The 18,113-nt window shown below is 33.8% G+C and overlaps 4 protein-coding genes across 4 annotated transcripts; all 4 read right to left on the minus strand.

Annotated features, from left to right (window-relative positions):
- Positions 1–421: 421 nt before the first annotated feature.
- LOC134706085 (E3 ubiquitin-protein ligase TRIM56-like) lies at positions 422–1,669 on the minus strand. Its single transcript, XM_063564794.1, has one exon. The coding sequence runs from the start codon at positions 1,667–1,669 to the stop codon at positions 422–424; it is 1,248 nt and encodes a 415-aa protein (XP_063420864.1).
- A 7,650-nt stretch (positions 1,670–9,319) lies between these two features.
- On the minus strand, positions 9,320–10,573 carry LOC134706086 (E3 ubiquitin/ISG15 ligase TRIM25-like). Its single transcript, XM_063564795.1, has one exon. It carries the CDS (start codon positions 10,571–10,573, stop codon positions 9,320–9,322), a length of 1,254 nt encoding a protein of 417 aa, XP_063420865.1.
- A 904-nt stretch (positions 10,574–11,477) lies between these two features.
- LOC134705521 (E3 ubiquitin-protein ligase TRIM36-like) lies at positions 11,478–13,155 on the minus strand. The gene has a single exon (XM_063564239.1). The coding sequence runs from the start codon at positions 13,122–13,124 to the stop codon at positions 11,520–11,522; it is 1,605 nt and encodes a 534-aa protein (XP_063420309.1). The 5' UTR covers positions 13,125–13,155; the 3' UTR covers positions 11,478–11,519.
- A 2,939-nt stretch (positions 13,156–16,094) lies between these two features.
- On the minus strand, positions 16,095–17,450 carry LOC134706087 (tripartite motif-containing protein 59-like). Its single transcript, XM_063564796.1, has one exon. The coding sequence runs from the start codon at positions 17,448–17,450 to the stop codon at positions 16,095–16,097; it is 1,356 nt and encodes a 451-aa protein (XP_063420866.1).
- Positions 17,451–18,113: the final 663 nt, after the last annotated feature.

Genomic DNA, 18,113 nt, shown 5'->3' on the forward strand with positions numbered 1-18,113 from the left:
TTCTAGATTTTCATATACTTGTATATATTATTGTTCAATGAGGAATCAGTCGTCATTGTCTAAGTAAACTTTACCTGGGGACATTTCAAACTTCTTTCTTCGTGTCAGAAAATATTTAAGTTTAAGCACTGAAAATGTGTCATATAAAGCGATGCATGCAGGTGACATTTAAAATGCAATTTCAGACTGGAAAGAAAACAGTATGCTTAGTTACAAGAATTTTGTTTAATCACTGTTGTTCAAATGCAGCAGAACATTAGTAATCTTTTATTTCAAACGTTTTTTTGTAAAAATGAGTAAATAATCGTTACAGTTGTGTGACTAATAGAGGTTAATTATTTCCAATACAGTATTTAGTTCATACAATACATTACTAATACATGTACCTTATAGAATAAAGTTCTATTAAAATAAAATCGATTTAACTTTTAAATGATCTTGGCGTGGATCTTGCAGTAGATTTTGGTGTTCCAACGCGTCCAATGTGTGCCACTTTTTGCTGAATTGATCCAAGGCGAGTTGTAGATTTGACTAAATCATACGGATATTCAACAGTTATGTCAATCGATTTTAATCTAGCCGATACCATTTTGATCTCGTCCTCCATGGCCTTTGTCTGCATGCGAATGGCTGCTAGTTCTTGCACTGCCTGAGTATTACCAGAATTTTCTTGGATGCTGTCCAAGAGCATTTTATAGAAATTCAATGTGTTATTCTTTGTTTTGAATGTCTTTGCTTCCTTTTCGAGTTCTGTTTGTTTTTGTGTGTGGAATGCATCGAGTTCTGTGGCCAAATTATCTTCCAATTCATCTAAATGGGTATTTATCTTTTCTCTAAATTCTCGAAGTCTTCCCTGCTCAAATTTCAATTGGTCATCCAGTTTCTTTTTATTTTGCATTCGACCTTGAAAAAGTTTCTCCGTTTCAGTTTCTAAAGTGTCTACGGCTTTACGCAGCCTCATAGTACTAGGGTCCATTTTTATATTGATAGCAACTTGATGTAAAAGAACTACAGTGCAACCTTTATGCATGACCTTTGCACAAATCGGACAGCATGGCGTCCATTCCTCTTTGCAGAAATGAGTCATTTCTTCATTATGATGGTATTTACATTTGCGAACGAACTCAAAATTTCCAGGAGTAAGCATCTCTTTAAGCCTAACAACCGGATGTCGGAGTTTAGTTGTTGTTAAATCTTTATGATAGTCAGCATGTTCATCACACAGAGCCTGAGCACAGTAGCCACACCATGAAGAAGCCTTGGATTCCCTTCCACGTTCCTTACAACGATTACAAGATGGCGAAGACGCACATTTTCTACTCATCAATGTAGAAATTAATGTACTAGTTGGAAGATTCTCGGCAAATTCTTTAGCAGACATATTCGAAACAGTGGCGGCAGGCATTTCGCAAACCGGACAGGAAACATGCGAAGAAGATTTTGTATCCTTAATTTGTTGAACATATAACTCTATACAAGATTCACAGAATGAATGAATGCACGGTAAATGTTTAGGACAACACATGTCCTTCTTGCACAAATGACATGTTGTAAGATTGAGAATGGACTCAAATGGCGTCTCGGACTTCCTGCTTTGGACAGAAGCAGACGAATGCTGCCTCTTCTTTAGATGTGGTCCTTTTGACGTTGTAAAGATTGCGCTCGACATCTTTTCTTGCTGTCCACCTATTTTGAAACAAATTTACTGTAATTCGGTCCTCAAAATCTTCCTTATTGATTTTAATATATGAACAATGTGTCAGCATTATATGTACGTAGACAAAACTTGTAGCCTTTCTGAAATTACTGATCCATATTAAGAGTAACAAATACAAATATTGAATTAGTTCGATGCCCATGAGTGATATGAGCAAGTGGAATTTAATATTTTGATATTGTTAACACATTGATATCTTTGCCGTTTTAAATTTTATTTTGTTTTACTTCTGTCTTTCTTTACATAAATGATTGTCCCCGTACGAAATAAGTAGTAGGATTCCACCCAGACACTAGTAGGAATGAAGTAGGAAACCACATAGATTCAAAGATTCTATATAGAAAGTAGACGGACATGGAAAATGAACAAAAGTCTGACTGGATTTTTTAATATTCCCACTTCAAAAATCCTACTACCTAGGTGGAATTGTTAAAGTCTGTATAGATTTTTTTTTGTTTTGAAAATCTGAGTTGATTATTTATTTTCCTACTACATGTTTATGATTCCTACCAGAATTTATTTATAAATTCCTACCAGAAAATATTTCTACCTGGAAAGTTATCTTGAACTGGATTCCTGTTTGCAAATGACACACATTTTGCAATGTTAAATGCAAGCAAGTTCCAGTTCACAAATTCAAAAGTTGGAGGGGAAAGATTGAAAAATTGTGTTGGAATACAATGATGCAAGCTAGGGTCACACAACGTAACAATGTAGAAATGTAAGAAAATGTGGATAATCAAGACTAAAGGTAATTCTTATACATTCAAGATGATTGTTTTGTATCTGCCTGCCAAAAGTATTTAGTAATCAATTAATAATTCATTAATAGTGCATAATCTTACTCATTATTTGTTCTTTAAACTAATTTAGATCTACATGTTCTTTATGTATAACACTTTCTATAGCTTGCATACATTACATGCAGTTTCCTTAAACATTTCAAAAGTCTATTTTTTTTAAAAAGGAATTGATTCCATGAATGTCCTTTGCTCTTTGTTGTTGAGATTCAAACTTATCATTGACCCAGTTGTGTATTTTTGAATATACACTTACATTTTGTATATTTTTAGATTCCTACTAGAAAATATTTTTTTCTGGGTGGAATTTTGAAAAATTCCTACCAGGTTTTCTAGTAGGAATTTTATTTTCCTACCAAATTATTCCTGCTAATTTGCATATTCCTGGTAGGAATATACAATATTCCTACTAAGAAATTCCTGCTAATTTAAATTTTTCGCCTATTTTCCGTGTGGATTCCTACTACTGTCTGACTGGAATATCACTTTTTTCTGGTAGGAATTCAAAGCAAACTTCCTACTATATTCTGTGTACATTCCATACAGATTGTTTCATACAGGTCATACTTTGTATTTCTTACTTTTAATGGTATGATCAAAATGATGTGAATATTAATCTTGGCCAGATATTACGGGGCGCCGAATGGGACTCTTGTGGTTTTGTACAAAATTCAATTCTGTCATAACAAAATCATTTTTGTCTTACAAAACTATGTGCTACAGATTTGTTTTGTGAGAACTTCAATTTTGTGATGACAAAATTCATTTGTGTAGACAAAATTCATTTTTGTCATGACAAAATTCATTTTTGTAGACAAAATTCATATTTGTCATGACAAAAGTCAATTTTGTCTTAAAGGTATGCAAATATAAACATATTTGCCTACAAAATTGACTTTTGTTACCTGATATGGAAATTAAATCACAAAAGTCAATTGTGTACGGTAAGATTCAATTTTGTGAGACAAAATTGACTTTTGTGAAACAAAATTAACTTTTGTGAGACAAAATTGACTTTTGTGAGACAAAATTGACTTTTGTGAGACAAAATTGACTTTTGTGAGACAAAATTCAATTTTGTCATTTTTGTTGAGACAAAATTCAATTTTGTCATTTTTGTTGAGACAAAAGTCAATTTTGTTAATTTTGATGAGACAAAAGTCAATTTTGTAAATTTTGTTGAGACAAAAGTCAATTTTGTTAATTTTGTTGAGACAAAAGTCAATTTTGTTAATTTTGTTGAGACAAAAGTCAATTTTGTCAATTTTGTTGAGACAAAGGTCAATTTTGTCAATTTTGTTGAGACAAAAGTCAATTTTGTGACGACAAAATTCATTTTTGTGATGACAAAATTCAATTTTGTAACAACAAAATTGACTTTTATGAGACAAAATTGACTTTCGTGAGACAAAATTGACTTTCGTGAGACAAAAATCAATTTTGTTGAGACAAAATTCAATTTTGTTGAGACAAAATTCAATTTTGTCATTTTTGTTGAGACAAAATTCAATTTTGTTAATTTTGTTGAGACAAAATTCAATTTATTCAATTTTGTTGAGACAAATTCAATTTTGTCAATTTTGTTGAGACAAAATTCAATTTTGTCAATTTTGTTGAGACAAAATTCAATTTTGTCAATTTTGTTGAGACAAAATTCAATTTTGTCAATTTTGTTGAGACAAAATTCAATTTTATCAATTTTGTTGAGACAAAATTCAATTTTGTCAATTTTGATGCGACAAAAGTCAATTTTGTCAATTTTGTGTAACAAAAGTCAATTTTGTGTAACAAAAGTCAATTTTGTGTAACAAAAGTCAATTTTGTGTAACAAAAGTCAATTTTGTGTAACAAAAGTCGATTTTGTATGCAAATTAGTTCACAGAAACCAAACTAAACTAATTTAAATACCAAATTGACTTTTGTCGCTCAATTTTCAATTTAGGTAACAAAAGTCAAGTCTGTGTAACAAAAATGAATTTTGTCATGACAAAAGTGACTTTTGTCCGCTGATAGATAATTTTGTATGACAAAATTTCAAATTTGTAGTATGATACAAATTTTGTTAAACTGAACTCATTTTTGTTGAACAAAAGTCACTTTTGTCCGTACAAAATTGAATTTTGAGTACAAAACCACAAGAGTCCCATTCGGCGCCCCGTAGATATAGAGTAGAAGTTAAAACTTCTAAATTGTCCAAAATTATGCTTCGTAAATTTCAAAGCACCTTATTTATTATAATTATCACATTCAATTTTGTATATAAATCTTGTGAACAATGGCGAAAATCTGCGATATTCTGTATTCACTAAAAAACTGATTGGATGAATAAAATTATACTTGAAGTCTTTGTTCATTATCACTTCAGTTAAGTTTAAAATGTCAGCCTAGTTTGTACATTTTATATTTTCAAGTTTTCGTATCTTGTCGAAGCCAAGAGAACCTAAAGTGATCGTCATAAATTATATAATGAGTGTAAGTTACGTTTGAAAATCAACCTTAACTTGGCACATTTTTCAACATCAAATGCACAAAGTTATCACTTAATCTTCAAAATAATGGTAGGAAAATTTGTCTCCTGTTTGTTCCGTTCATAATTGTCATTCTCCCAGTCGTTAGTGAATACATGGATTGTCAGTGTGTGCATGGATTGTCAGTATGTACATAGATTGTCAGTGTGTACATGTATTGTCAGTGTGTGCATGGATTGTTAGTATGTACATAGATTGTCAGTGTGTACATGTATTGTCAGTGTGTGCATTGATCGCCAGTCTGTACATGTATTGTCAGTGCAAACATGGATTGTCAGTCTGTACATGGATTGTCAGTGTGTACATGTATTGTCAGTGTGTGCATTGACTCGCCAGTCTGAACATTGATTGTCAGTGTATACATGGATTGTAAGTGTGTACATGGATTGTCAGTCTGTACATGGATTGTCAGTGTATACATAGATTGTCTGTGTGTACATGGATTGTCAGTGTATACATGGATTGTCAGTGTGTACATGGATTGTCAGTGTATACATGGATTGTCAGTGTGATCATGGACTGTCAGTGTGTACATAGATTGTCATTTAATACATGAATTGTCAGTGTGTACATGGATTGTCAGTGTGTACATGGATTGTCATTGAATACATGAATTGTCAGTGTGTACATGGATTGTCAGTGTGTACATGGATTTTCAGCGTATACATGGATTGTCAGTGTATACATGGATTGTCAGTCTGTACATGGATTGTCAGTGTGTACATGGATTGTCAGTCTATACATGAATTGTCAGTGTGTGTATGGATTGTCAGTCTGTTCATGGATTATCTGCGTATATATGGATTCTCAATGTGTACATGGTGTGTCAGTGTGTGCATGGATTTTCAGTGTATACATGGGTTGTCAGTCTGTTCTTGGATTGTCTGTGTATTAATGGATTGTCTGTGTTAACATGGATTTTCTGCGTATATATGGATTGTCAGTGTTAACATGGATTTTCTGCGTATATATGGATTGTCAGTGTTAACATGGATTTTCTGCGTATATATGGATTGTCAGTGTGTACATTGATTGTCAGTACACCTTTTTATATTTTTAGCTCACCTGGCCCAAAGGGCCAAGTGAGCTTTTCTCATCACTTGGCGTCCGGCGTCCGGCGTCCGTCGTCCGTCGTCGTCCGGCGTTAGCTTGTACAAAAATCTTCTCCTCTGAAACTACTGGGCCAAATCAAACCAAACTTGGCCACAATCATCATTGGGGTATCTAGTTTTAAAAATGTGTGGCGTGACCCGGTCATCCAACCAAGATGGCCGCCACGGCTAAAAATAGAACATAGGGGTAAAATGCAGTTTTTGGCTTATAACTCAAAAACCAAAGCATTTAGAGGAAATCTGACATGGGATAAAAATGTTCATCAGGTCAAGATCTATCTGCCCTGAAATTTTCAGATGAATCGGTTAACCTGTTGTTGGGTTGCTGCCCCTGAATTGGTAATTTTGAGGAAATTTTGCTGTTTTTGGTTATTATCTTGAATATTATTATAGATAGAGATAAACTGTAAACAGTAATAATGTTCAGCAAAGTTAGATTTACAAATAAGTCAACATGACCGAAATGGTCAGTTGACCCCTTTAGGAGTTATTGCCCTTTATAGTCAATTTTTAACCATTTTTCATAAATCTAAGTAATCTTTTACAAAAATCTTCTCCTCTGAAACTACTGAGCCAAATTAATCCAAACTTGGCCACAATCATTTTTGGGGTATCTAGTTTAAAAAATGTGTGGCGTGACCCGGTCAACCAACCAAGATGGCCGCCACGGCTAAAAATAGAACATAGGGGTAAAATGCAGTTTTTGGCTTATAACTCAAAAACCAAAGCATTTTGAGGAAATTTGACTTGGGGATAAAAATGTTTATCAGGTCAATATCTATCTGCCCTGAAATTTTCAGATGAATTGGACAATCGGTTGTTGGCTTGCTGCCCTCCAATTGGTAATTTTTAAAGAAATTTTGCCGTTTTTGGTTATTATCTTGAATACTATTATAGATAGAGATAAACTGTAAACAGCAATAATGTTCAGCAAAGTAAGATCTACAAATAAGTCAACATGACCTAAATAGTCAATTGACCCCTTAAGGAGTTATTGCCCTTTATAGTCAATTTTTAACAATTTTCATTAATTCGGTAAATTTATGTAAATTTTTAACAAATATTTTTCTCTGTTACTAATGGGCAAGGTTCATTATAGATATAATTGTAAGAAGCAAGAACGTTCAGTAAAGTAAGAACTTGAAACACATCACTATCACCAAAATACAATTTTGTCATGAATCCATTTGTGTCCTTTGTTTAATATGCACATAGACCAAGGTGAGCGACACAGGCTCTTTAGAGCCTCTAGTTATTTTCGTTATCAGGACAGCTTTGAAAAAGAACCGATATAGGAAGTAGATACAGGGAAAATACATTCCATTAGAATATTCAACATGAAAAAAAAAGAAAAATTACAAAAATACCTCTTTTCCAAGAAAATTGAAAAACGGAACGTCCCTTATCAAATGGCAAAATCAAAAGCTTAGCCGTCTTTTTTTTTTGTCTCATTATGAAAGAATGAGTATAACGATGTGTACTTCATGTGAGACACATGAACTCTATTGCTTTGTTTTATATAAAAAAAAAAAAGGTCAACGTTGATAAAAGTTCCTTGTATAAGGGAGGAATAAATCATACTTTGTTAAAACAACTCTGATTAAAAAAAACATCCCCTGAAATTGACGTCAAGATGCTTGATTTCTTTATTGTTAATAAAAAAAATTAATTTCGAGGACAACAAATCTGCGTTCCCATGGGAACCAAATGTGTTCCTCTTCTTATGCCTCTCACTAAATAATTTAAGTTTGGTTATTAAGCTGAACACATATATCCCATCTTCCTTGTAATAGAAGATACAACTGATTCAGTTAAGTTGACCCAAAATCTTGACGCATCTAGAAATTCAAAATTAGCGTCGTTTGAGAACAAAACTTTACGACAAAAGAGATGATTTTAGTTTTCCAATTGTGAACTTTATATTTTATGAGCAACATTCCAGCAGCTCCTGCATACGGAGTATATATCTCCCGTTTGAATCGATATGCCAGAGCTAGAGTTTCCTATTATATTTTGCTTGCTAGAGGGTTTCTGCTCATAAGTAAACTATTGAACCAACAATTTTAATAGGTGATGATGAAATCGTCCTTTCGAAAAGAATTATTGACGCCATCACGAGTTGGTTGACCATTATGAAATATCTGTTTCACAGATGACGACGAATATATTCAAATCGTCGTTATCACAATTCCGTCCCCCTTCTTAAATGTGACCTACCGAATAAGACTTCGACGAGTTAGTACTGATATAAGCAACATGACGAGTGCCACATTTGGATCAGGATTAGCTTACCCTTCTAGAGCACCTAAGATTACCCAAGTTTTCTGTGGGGTTTGTGTTGCTTAGTATTTTGTTTTCTTTATGTTTTGTGTATCGTTGTTGACTTTTGGTCGTTTTCTTTTCTTTCTTTTTTTTGCCATGGCGATGTCAGTTTATTTTCGACTTATGAGTTAGGATGTCCTGTGCTATCTTTTCTCGTCTACAAGTTTAGCCGTGATTTTCTCAATTTGAAAAGTTTCAAATTTTTCATGCCGGTGCCTAGTAAAGCCGTCTATACTGTGTAGTTTTCTCATTTTTAAAGGCCGTACGGTGCTGATATCCACATCTTTTGAACTCGTGTGTATAGTTGTCTCATTTGCAATCATACTCTATTTTCTTAATTTCATAATGAATACATATAATAAAGACTTTCGTGTAAGTATAAAGAAAACATTACTATTTAATCTTTTTTTTTTCTTAAAAATTAACACAACAGATAAAAACACTTCAACCAATAAAAACTTAATTTAGTCGCACAGTTTTATATTTAAAAAAACTTTTAAACTGCAACTACCATATTTTTTCATTACAAGATTTGTTTGAAATAAAGTTATAAGTACGAAATTTAAATCAATTCCAATACCAGCAACTTTCATAAAAAATAAGGCTAAAAACAAGTTGAAAAAAAGCGGTGTTCCTTTATATTGACACATTGTAACAGTATTTGGTTCTTTCAAAAGTTCCATTTGCTAAAGACATCTTTGGACTTCTTCTCACATCATTGGCTAGGTGAATCGTTTTTGTTTTTTTTAAATTCGCTTTGATTAACGTAAACAATGGCAGTTTTATAAACTTTAAATTATATGGCAGTAATCATTTAAAGCATATAGCAACAGTATATATCTAATTATAAAGAGTACTTTTCGACCTTCTGAGTGACCAGTGTCCTAGTCCTAAATTACGACCAAATTCTTTAATATGGACGGAACCCATTTTTGGCAGTGCTTTTTCCAAATCATGTACCGGTTGAACAGATAAGTTCGTACGTTTCAAGGTTCTCTTTCTCTGCTGTATATCACAGTTTATATTTTCTGTTTGTTCTCTCAGTTTAGCCAACTCTGTAACGGATTGGAGGCTGGTTGATTTTGAATGAATAGCCTCTAACATTAGTTTATAATATTTTACTGTCCGTAGTCTTGTATCAATGATCATTTTCTCATTTTCTAAATCGCTTTTAACCTTTTCATATTTTGACTCTAGTTCTCCATTTAAGTTTTGTTCTATTTCATCTAGGTATTCGTCCATAACTTTACGGAAAATTGAAATGTTATCTTTTCCCATTTGGAGTTGTTCGTCTAATCTTTGTAAATTACGTTTTCTATCATCTGAAAGCTCTTGAGATTCAGTTTCAAGAAAGTCTAGTTTCGGATCTAATTCCTTCGTAGTATGATTTCCTTTAATTTCCGGGGCAACTTCTGATATCTGTAGCACGCCTTTATTAAGGAAATAGCAGGTTCTGTGCTGTATTTTCCCACAAATGTTACACGTTGTTGTCCAGTCACGAGGACAAAAGTACGCCATGTCCTCTTTTGGATGATGAACGCACTTTTGATAAGGGAATCTCAGCTTTGTAGCATCTTGTAGATCTGTCGTAGGGTGGTAGATCTTCATTGTGGTTAGCTGCCGATGCAAATCCATGTGATCGAAACATAACGCATTTGCACAGTATCCACACCACTTCACAGCCTCCCTTGTGCAACCATCATTAAAATGACAAACCTTTTGTTCAATGGCTGGTTCACATAACAGAGTGGAACACACGGTACCAATTGGTAGGTTTTCTGCGTACGATTTAGCGTTTAGTTTGCCTAATGTTTGGAACACCATCATTTTGCATTCTGGACAATGTATTTCTATCTTTCCCGGAGAATCCTTGATAATTTTCTCCACATATTTTGTCAGACATGGTTCACAAAACGAATGCAAACAAGGAAGGCACTTAGGTACACGGATTTGTTTGTCACAAAGGATACAGAGTAGAATATCCACCACTTTCGCTTTATCGTCTGCTTCTGTATCAGTAATTTCCGGCTCCTCAGCCACAATATTTACAGGTTCTTCTTTTGGAGGTTCGTCTTTCGGCTTCTTGGACGCCATGTTGGACGTAACCAATGGATATGTTGCATACTGCCATTTAGGTTTACAGAAATATTGATGAACGATAAAGGTCTCTTCGTATGGTTATTTGACTTTATGTAGGTCTCCATTGTAACTTGACGAATTGTTTAAATCTTATCTACATAGTCCTTAGTAATTTAGTAAACGGTTGGTGTTTAAAACAGTAAACGTATTCTATAGCAGACACGAACTAAACTGACATATAATATCACTAAATGTATTTGAAATTAACTTAAGGTATTTAATGTTATTTAATATTTGAAAATTACAAAAGAATTGATTATAACTCGTATTAAATAACGATGAAATGCATTGGAAATAAATATGTATAACTAAGGTTAATACCTTTTATACCGTTACATAAGCTGTTCATCTTTTTTTTTTATAAATATATAAAATTTACTTGATATGAAATGCATGTTTAACCCCGCCACATTATTTATGTATGTGCCTGTCCCAAGTCAGGAGCCTGTAATTCAGTGGTTGTCGTTTGTTTATGTGTTACATATTTGTTTTTCGTTAAATTTTTTTATATAAATAAGGCCGTAAGTTTTCTCTTTTTTGTTTTACATTGTCACATCGTGGCTTTTTATAGCTGAGTATGCGGTATGGGCTTTGCTCATTGATGAAGGCCATACGGTGACCTATAGTTGTTAATGTCTGTGTCATTTTGGACTCTTGTGGACAGTTGACTCATTGGCAATCATACAACATCTTCTTTTTATATATATATCTGTTTGACGAATTCCTAACGTATTTTTTACCAAGACTCTGAGCTTACTGACAATAATCAATAATAAAGACAAATTAAAATAAGAAAACTAAACATTTAAGAATATTTATACATAATTTAAATAAATATCTCTTAATAAATTAAGTTTTGAGCAACTTTAATGCCAAGTGCTGCACATGCTGAACAAATGAATTACAGAGTGGATTTTGATAGTGATGTCCCCTTAAATAGGTTGGTTTTAGATCTGATTGGTGGTGGTACTGGTGCAAGTTTGTAGGCTGATATTTCCCGCCTTTGTAGAGATCCCATTTTATTGATTTGTTTGAAATATTCTGCGTAGGTTGTAATTGATACTTCAAAAGTTTTGGCTTTTCTTTTAAAGGTATGGATATCACCTTCAACGTTTTTAGTTTGGTCCCTAAGCTGCGACATTTCAGTTATTGCTTGGGTATCTGGCGAGTGTATGGTTATATTTTCCATTAGGTTTTGATAGTGAACGACAGTCCTCAGTTTAATTTCCGCTTTGTCTCTTTCTTCTTCTAGATCTATCCGTGTGCGCTCGTAAATCTCGGTAAGCTCGTCATGAAGGTCATCTTCCAGCTGGTCAAGGTGATCGTTGATGTTTTGTCGTATTGTAGAAATACTTTCACGACCTAACCTCAGCTGTAACTCAAGTTCATCAAGATTTTTTATTCGGTCATCGGAAATTTCTTCGGCTTCTTCACGTAACGTATCTAGTCGTTTCTTTAAAGTTTTAGCATGCTTACTGTCTTTTACTCTTACTGCAGCGACCGGAAGTGGTACGACACTTCCTTTCTGATTGTCGCATATCTTGTGCAACATCTTACGGCAAACATGGCAACACGGAGTCCATTCCTCTTTACAAAATAAATGCAGATCTTCTTTCTTGTGAAAATGACACTTTTGATAAGGGAACATTAAAGTGTTTGATTTTCCTCTAATGTCATCTAGGCTCACCGTTGGATGGCGCTGTTTTATTGAAGTTAATTGTTTGTGGTATTGAACATGCTCTTCACAAAATGCAAGTGCACAGTAACCACACCAAGACACTGCTTTATTTAAATCACTGTTACATACATTACAAAGTCTTGTCCTTGCTGCCTTTTTGCTAAGAACCGTCGAAATCAGCGTACTTGTAGGCAGAGATTCGATATATTCCCGAGCATTAATTCTGTTCCTTGATACAAGAACTACAGCATGGCATAATGGACACGTGATCGTTGTTGTTTTCGAACGGTCAATCAATTTTTTAACATATGTTTCTAGGCAAGATTCACAAAAAGAATGCAAACATGGCAATATCTTTGGCATTCGCATATTCTCGGAACAGAGTGGGCATTTGACTAGAAGAAACTGAGCCTCTTTTTGGTCATGAGAAGGTCCGTTGAGTTCAAGATCTAACGAAACCTCAGTCGTTGCACGTGACAATGATGTGCCACTTCTTTCTCCGTCAGTTCGAGGGGAATTCTCTTTGCTATTTATATCACCATTTAATATTGAATCTTTTAATTCTTCTACATTTTCGTTTACACTAAAATTCCTCGTTTGTTCCGTGTTACTATCATCCCTCGTTTCAATTGGTTCTTCTTTGTTTGTACCTGGTGGATCTTTTGAATTTCGGGATTCACCATTCTGACTAGATGTTTTGAACTGTTGCATATCCGCTCCATCATCTGGTTGTTTACCAGTGACTTGATCATACAGATTGTTCTCCAAGTGATCTGCTACTGTTTCTTGATGAGTAAGAACATTATATTGCTGTACTTCATCAGCCATTGTTTATAGCTTATTCCAATATTTAAAATCCGTTAAAAAAGAAAGTTGTTACCGGAGCTTAAGAGCAGATCATTGATATGAGGAACAGTTAAGGTAATTTACAGAACACTTTTATTGAGTTTGAGAAAAAAAACATACTTGATATAATTTCCCTTGAAGACAACAATAAAATTGAGAATGAAAATGCATTTATGTCAAAGGCTTTTTGTCGACAGACACGTGCTGAAATGCTTCTTAAGAAAATCAAAATAAATTTTAACTTCCTTTTACGACCCTCTTTAGTATCCATTAGTAATATGTTGTCAAAAACAAGTTACTATCAAGAACAAAAATATTTTTTAAAACTATTTTCCATTTCAGTAATTAATTGGAACAAAGGTATTTAATTGTTTTATTTCAATGTATGAATGAAAGTTTAATCAGCAAAGACAAAAAGTAAAGTTTAACGGCATTTCAGTGTTACGGACAATAAACTTCACCATTTCAAATTGAATATGAATACAAGAAACTAATACTATACATTTACTTACTTTTTTCGAGCTATTTATTGACACGACTTTCGTTAGTGGAAACATGAATATAGAGCCCCTCTCAATATACATCAGCATACATAAGTTATAACCAATATGTCAACATAATGATAAAATCACGAAGAATAAATCGAAGCTTACCTTACTAGAGCGCATGATAGTCAAACATACACAATACTGCAAGCACTGATTAAAATAGTTCATCTCATAATTTTAATCTTTCCAAGGGAATGCTAAAAGTAATTATTTCATTTTCTTTGTAGTGTTCAATTTTCTTTTCGTTTTGTCATTTGATGTTGTACATGACTTGAAACTGCACGTGTAGAATGAACATGACGAGGCAAGCTCAACGTGTTGTCTTTAACATCGCATCATTTCATTACTTATACGTTTATCAATTTATATGTCGATGCTTTATCTTGGATTCATTAGTAAAAATGACCCTGCATATACATTGTTGTGTCCATTAAGCTATTGCCGGTTTACATAAAGGATACTTTATTTAATTGACAATTCTAACTAACAGTATAATATCACCAGATCAGAGGGACCATGCATGCACAGACAAAAATAGAGTTAATTTGATAAAGAATGACACATTGCATTTCTGATATTCAATGAAGAAACTAAATAAAATGAGTTAGAACACATATTTAACGCTCGAGTTGCATTTCTGTAAATATAGACTATGCAATTTCCCGAAGAACTTCCTTTGCTGCTGAATCTGTGCCACTTTTACTTTGAAGTTTTGTAAAAAAAAATATATATAAGAGAATGGAAATTTGACATGCGCTACAATTTTATTCAAAGGTCAAAACATAGGGCTGTGCGGCATATTTTCAACATTTATATGCCCTGAACTTGTTAGAGTTTAAACTTGACTAACATTATGTACAACACTACCTTCACTTTGTGCCTACATCAGGATAATATAATGGTAATAGTCTTAAGTTATGTCTCTATGGGATGAAACATATCCGGGAATCAGTACGTGAACAAATCGAGTTATCTATGACTCCAAAAGAGGCGTGGTTTTGAGAAACAGCTGTATTTACATAGTAACTTATATATAGTTCTTGAACTATACTTAGATGTTTGACGAAAATCAAACTCATATAGAACAGATTAAGAAAATAGAAAAAAAAACAAACGAACAATATTACACAGAAACTTAAAAATTGATTAAAACTAACAAAACTATATAAATAGCAAGGTTGAAATTTTGGTGTTTCAGTACTTGCTAAATACCACCACTTCTGACAACCGTAATGATACTCATGAAGTAGACTTCGGTTGACATATAACGTATGACAATCATTTAAACATGTATGCTTGTGAACTAAACGGCTTGGATCCCAACTTAATTCTATTTGTCAATGCCACGAATGAACAAAGATGGTGGATGTTGGCCTGTAATATATCGGTTGTCATCTATGAAACATATTTTAAAATATATATCTAGTATCAGTTGGAACCCTTTTAAACATTATCATATACATGCTAACTACGCTGGGATGACCTATAGTTGTTCACAACTGTTTATTATTTAGTTGTTGTCTCTCCTTTGACTAAATTCGCAGAATTAGAGACATCTGGAATATAATTCAGCGGCGGCGGCTGTGGCGGCGTAAACTTTTTTTCATATAGCTTTACGTTTTAGAAGTTTGAAGTGGGAATGAATCGTAACTCTTGGCTAGCAAAGATGGGTTATCGCAGACTTCTTTACACTTAAGCTGTTGGACGTGTTCTCATTTTAGTTTGAGAGAACATGGCTGTGTAGTTTGAAACGCTTTGAGCTACGGTGGCATTCAGTTATTGAGACTTCTCCGAGAAAGGAACGTTTTCTTGAAATTTATTTTGTTGCTAAATACTTATTTGACAAGTCTACCCATAAATATACAGTTGATATGTTGTGTTGTCCGCCATTGTCCGAGATTCCTTTTTTTTGGGGGGGGGGGGGAGGTAGTTGGTTTGCTTTCTGTCATATTTGTTGTTTACTCATTGATGTAATTTAAATCTTGCTGGTGGTGCCCTCTGTTGAATTGATATACACTTTTCTAGATCTGGGCCTTTCATAGCTTACTATACGGTTTCAGTTTTGAAACCGTAATGTGTATGACCACTAACTTTTCAAATCTTTTTTGTTCGGTATTATTGGGGTTTTGTCTCATTGGAAATCATATCACATCTCTTAAGCTATTTTATTCGGTCTTATGTGGTTGCATTTTCACTTTTTTTATTTTAACACTGATTATAAATTTTCTCTTTCTGCAAGAAAATATGATTAGAAGAAAAAACGTAAAATAGTAAAATAACTGTTTTATAGCAAATACATATTTAGCCTAACAAATATAAACATATTGAAAAAAGAATTGTAAAGAGAAGACAAATTGTTAATCTCAAAATATATGTAACTCCGCAATGTGAACGTCCAAATATCCTATTGCTGTGATATTCGTGGAGATATGTTGAACTTTACACCCGCACGAGGCGAAGACATTTTTGACAAAACGCTCATTTGACGTGATGGCGACTGGGAATTACGTAATCTAGAATATTTAGGCGCTACAACTCCTATCTTGAAAATGTTCTTAAAAGTCTCGTGACTTAGACTAACTTGAATCGCAATCTTTTGAAGTTTATATTTATCTAGTCTTAGCTCATCTTCCAATCTGTGCGCATTGTGTCGGATATCAGCCAGATTAGAAAGCGATTGTATGTTGGAAGCATCTTTTAGAACAACTGAAAGCATGGTTTTATACATCAAAGACGTTTGATGTTTCATGTCAACTATATGGGCTTCGCGCTCCAGTTCCTTTAATTTTTCACTGTGCACTTGGTCTAACTCGTGACACAGTTGTTGTTCAAGATCATCTAATTGTTTGTTGATCTGAAGACGGAACTCTTTGATGTTTTCTTTCTCCAAACTCACTTGTTTGTTCATAGATTCGATATTGCTAAGGATGTCCTGCCTCATCTTCTCTGTGTGTGTCGATATGGATTCTAGTTTTCTTTTCAAGTTAGTAATCTCGCTGTGAGTTTTGATGGTTGATGTGTCGTGTTCGATCAGACAAGTGTTACACATTCCATGGAGTCGTTTGGAGCAAATATTACAACAAATGTTCCAATGGTCATTACAAAATAACTTCATGTCCTCTTTTTCATGATATTTACACTTCTTAGATGCAAATCCAATATCCGGGTTCTTAATGACCTCATCAACATCAAAGACGGGATGTCGGTTGCTAGTCAACGAAAGGTGGTATTCTAAATGTTCATCGCAGAGAGTCTGTGCACAATACGCACACCAGTTATCGGCCGTAGTGTCACGCCCGTGTTGTTTGCAGCGTTTACACTTTTTCTGGTGTAAATCTTTCTTACTTAGAAGTGACGAAACCAACGTACTGACAGGTAAACTTTCCGCAAATGTTTTTGTTTCGTCTGAAGCCCTTGGTACGGATATATGGTACTCACATGTTGGACAAACCACGTGCATGTTGGTCGATTGCGCCTTTTCTTGTTTTATGTGCTTTGTAATACATGTTTCACAAAACGTATGAAGACAGGGCAAATGCTTCGGTGAGCACATGTCTTGTTTGCAAAGGTTACATACCACAAGGTCATTCACCTCTGCAGGATCCATGTTGTCACCCTCAGATGCAGTCGATTTCTTTCTCGAATCCCTTTTCTTGCCTTTCCCCAGATCTTGTGCTTTAGCTGATCCTTTTTCCAATTTAGTAGTCTTTGGCAACTTTTCACTCTGTTTGATAACGTCATTTTTCTTAACAGAAGACATCTTTCTGATGGCTTAAATCTAAACAGTCAGATAATGCGTACTATTGAATACCAGTACTGTTATCAAATCACTTCACTGCTTTGAAGTGAAAGTGATACATTACTTTGTCGCCAATGATTTACAAAGTGTCTTTATATATTAATTTCTTTAGTTTATAATTATGTATTGTTCTAAGCCAGATACACCGGATGCCTCATTTCATTTCAATACACAAGTATTCTAAATCAATGGAAAACGTTTACTTTCAGTTTATTTATTGACTATAATAGTAATGTATAGAAAGGTTAAGATGTCCTATATAAAAATCTTTGACCGTGTCGTTAAACATGATGTATTCAATTGTTCAGAACAAGCCTCCTCGCGTCACTCATTTTAAAAGAAAGAAATATTTGTTGAAATATGAGATGCGTGAATAAAATTGATAAAGGATTGATATTAAAGTTCCTTTATTTGGTAATTTTGTTTAAGAAACATAATGTGTTTCAGTATAAGAAAATTCTTTTACAACTGCTCTTTCTTTTTATGTTTCTCGCCAGCCTCCTTCAGACAGAAAGATAATTGATTTCCGCAAAACTGGAAAAGATTTTTTGTGTCTTGAATGGATGATGGATTTGACAAGGACAGTAGAAGCACCTGAAATCTCTTTCGTTTTTTGTTGGATTC

The sequence above is a fragment of the Mytilus trossulus genome, chromosome 2 (genome assembly GCF_036588685.1).
Source record: "Mytilus trossulus isolate FHL-02 chromosome 2, PNRI_Mtr1.1.1.hap1, whole genome shotgun sequence".
Lineage (NCBI taxonomy): Eukaryota > Metazoa > Mollusca > Bivalvia > Mytilida > Mytilidae > Mytilus > Mytilus trossulus.

What these genes read in the sequence shown, in the direction of transcription:
- LOC134706087 (XM_063564796.1), bottom strand. Translation starts at nt 17,450, where the DNA reads ATGTCTTCTGTTAAGAAAAATGACGTTATCAAACAGAGTGAAAAGTTG.
- LOC134706086 (XM_063564795.1), bottom strand. Translation starts at nt 10,573, where the DNA reads ATGGCGTCCAAGAAGCCGAAAGACGAACCTCCAAAAGAAGAACCTGTA.
- LOC134705521 (XM_063564239.1), bottom strand. Translation starts at nt 13,124, where the DNA reads ATGGCTGATGAAGTACAGCAATATAATGTTCTTACTCATCAAGAAACA.
- LOC134706085 (XM_063564794.1), bottom strand. Translation starts at nt 1,669, where the DNA reads ATGTCGAGCGCAATCTTTACAACGTCAAAAGGACCACATCTAAAGAAG.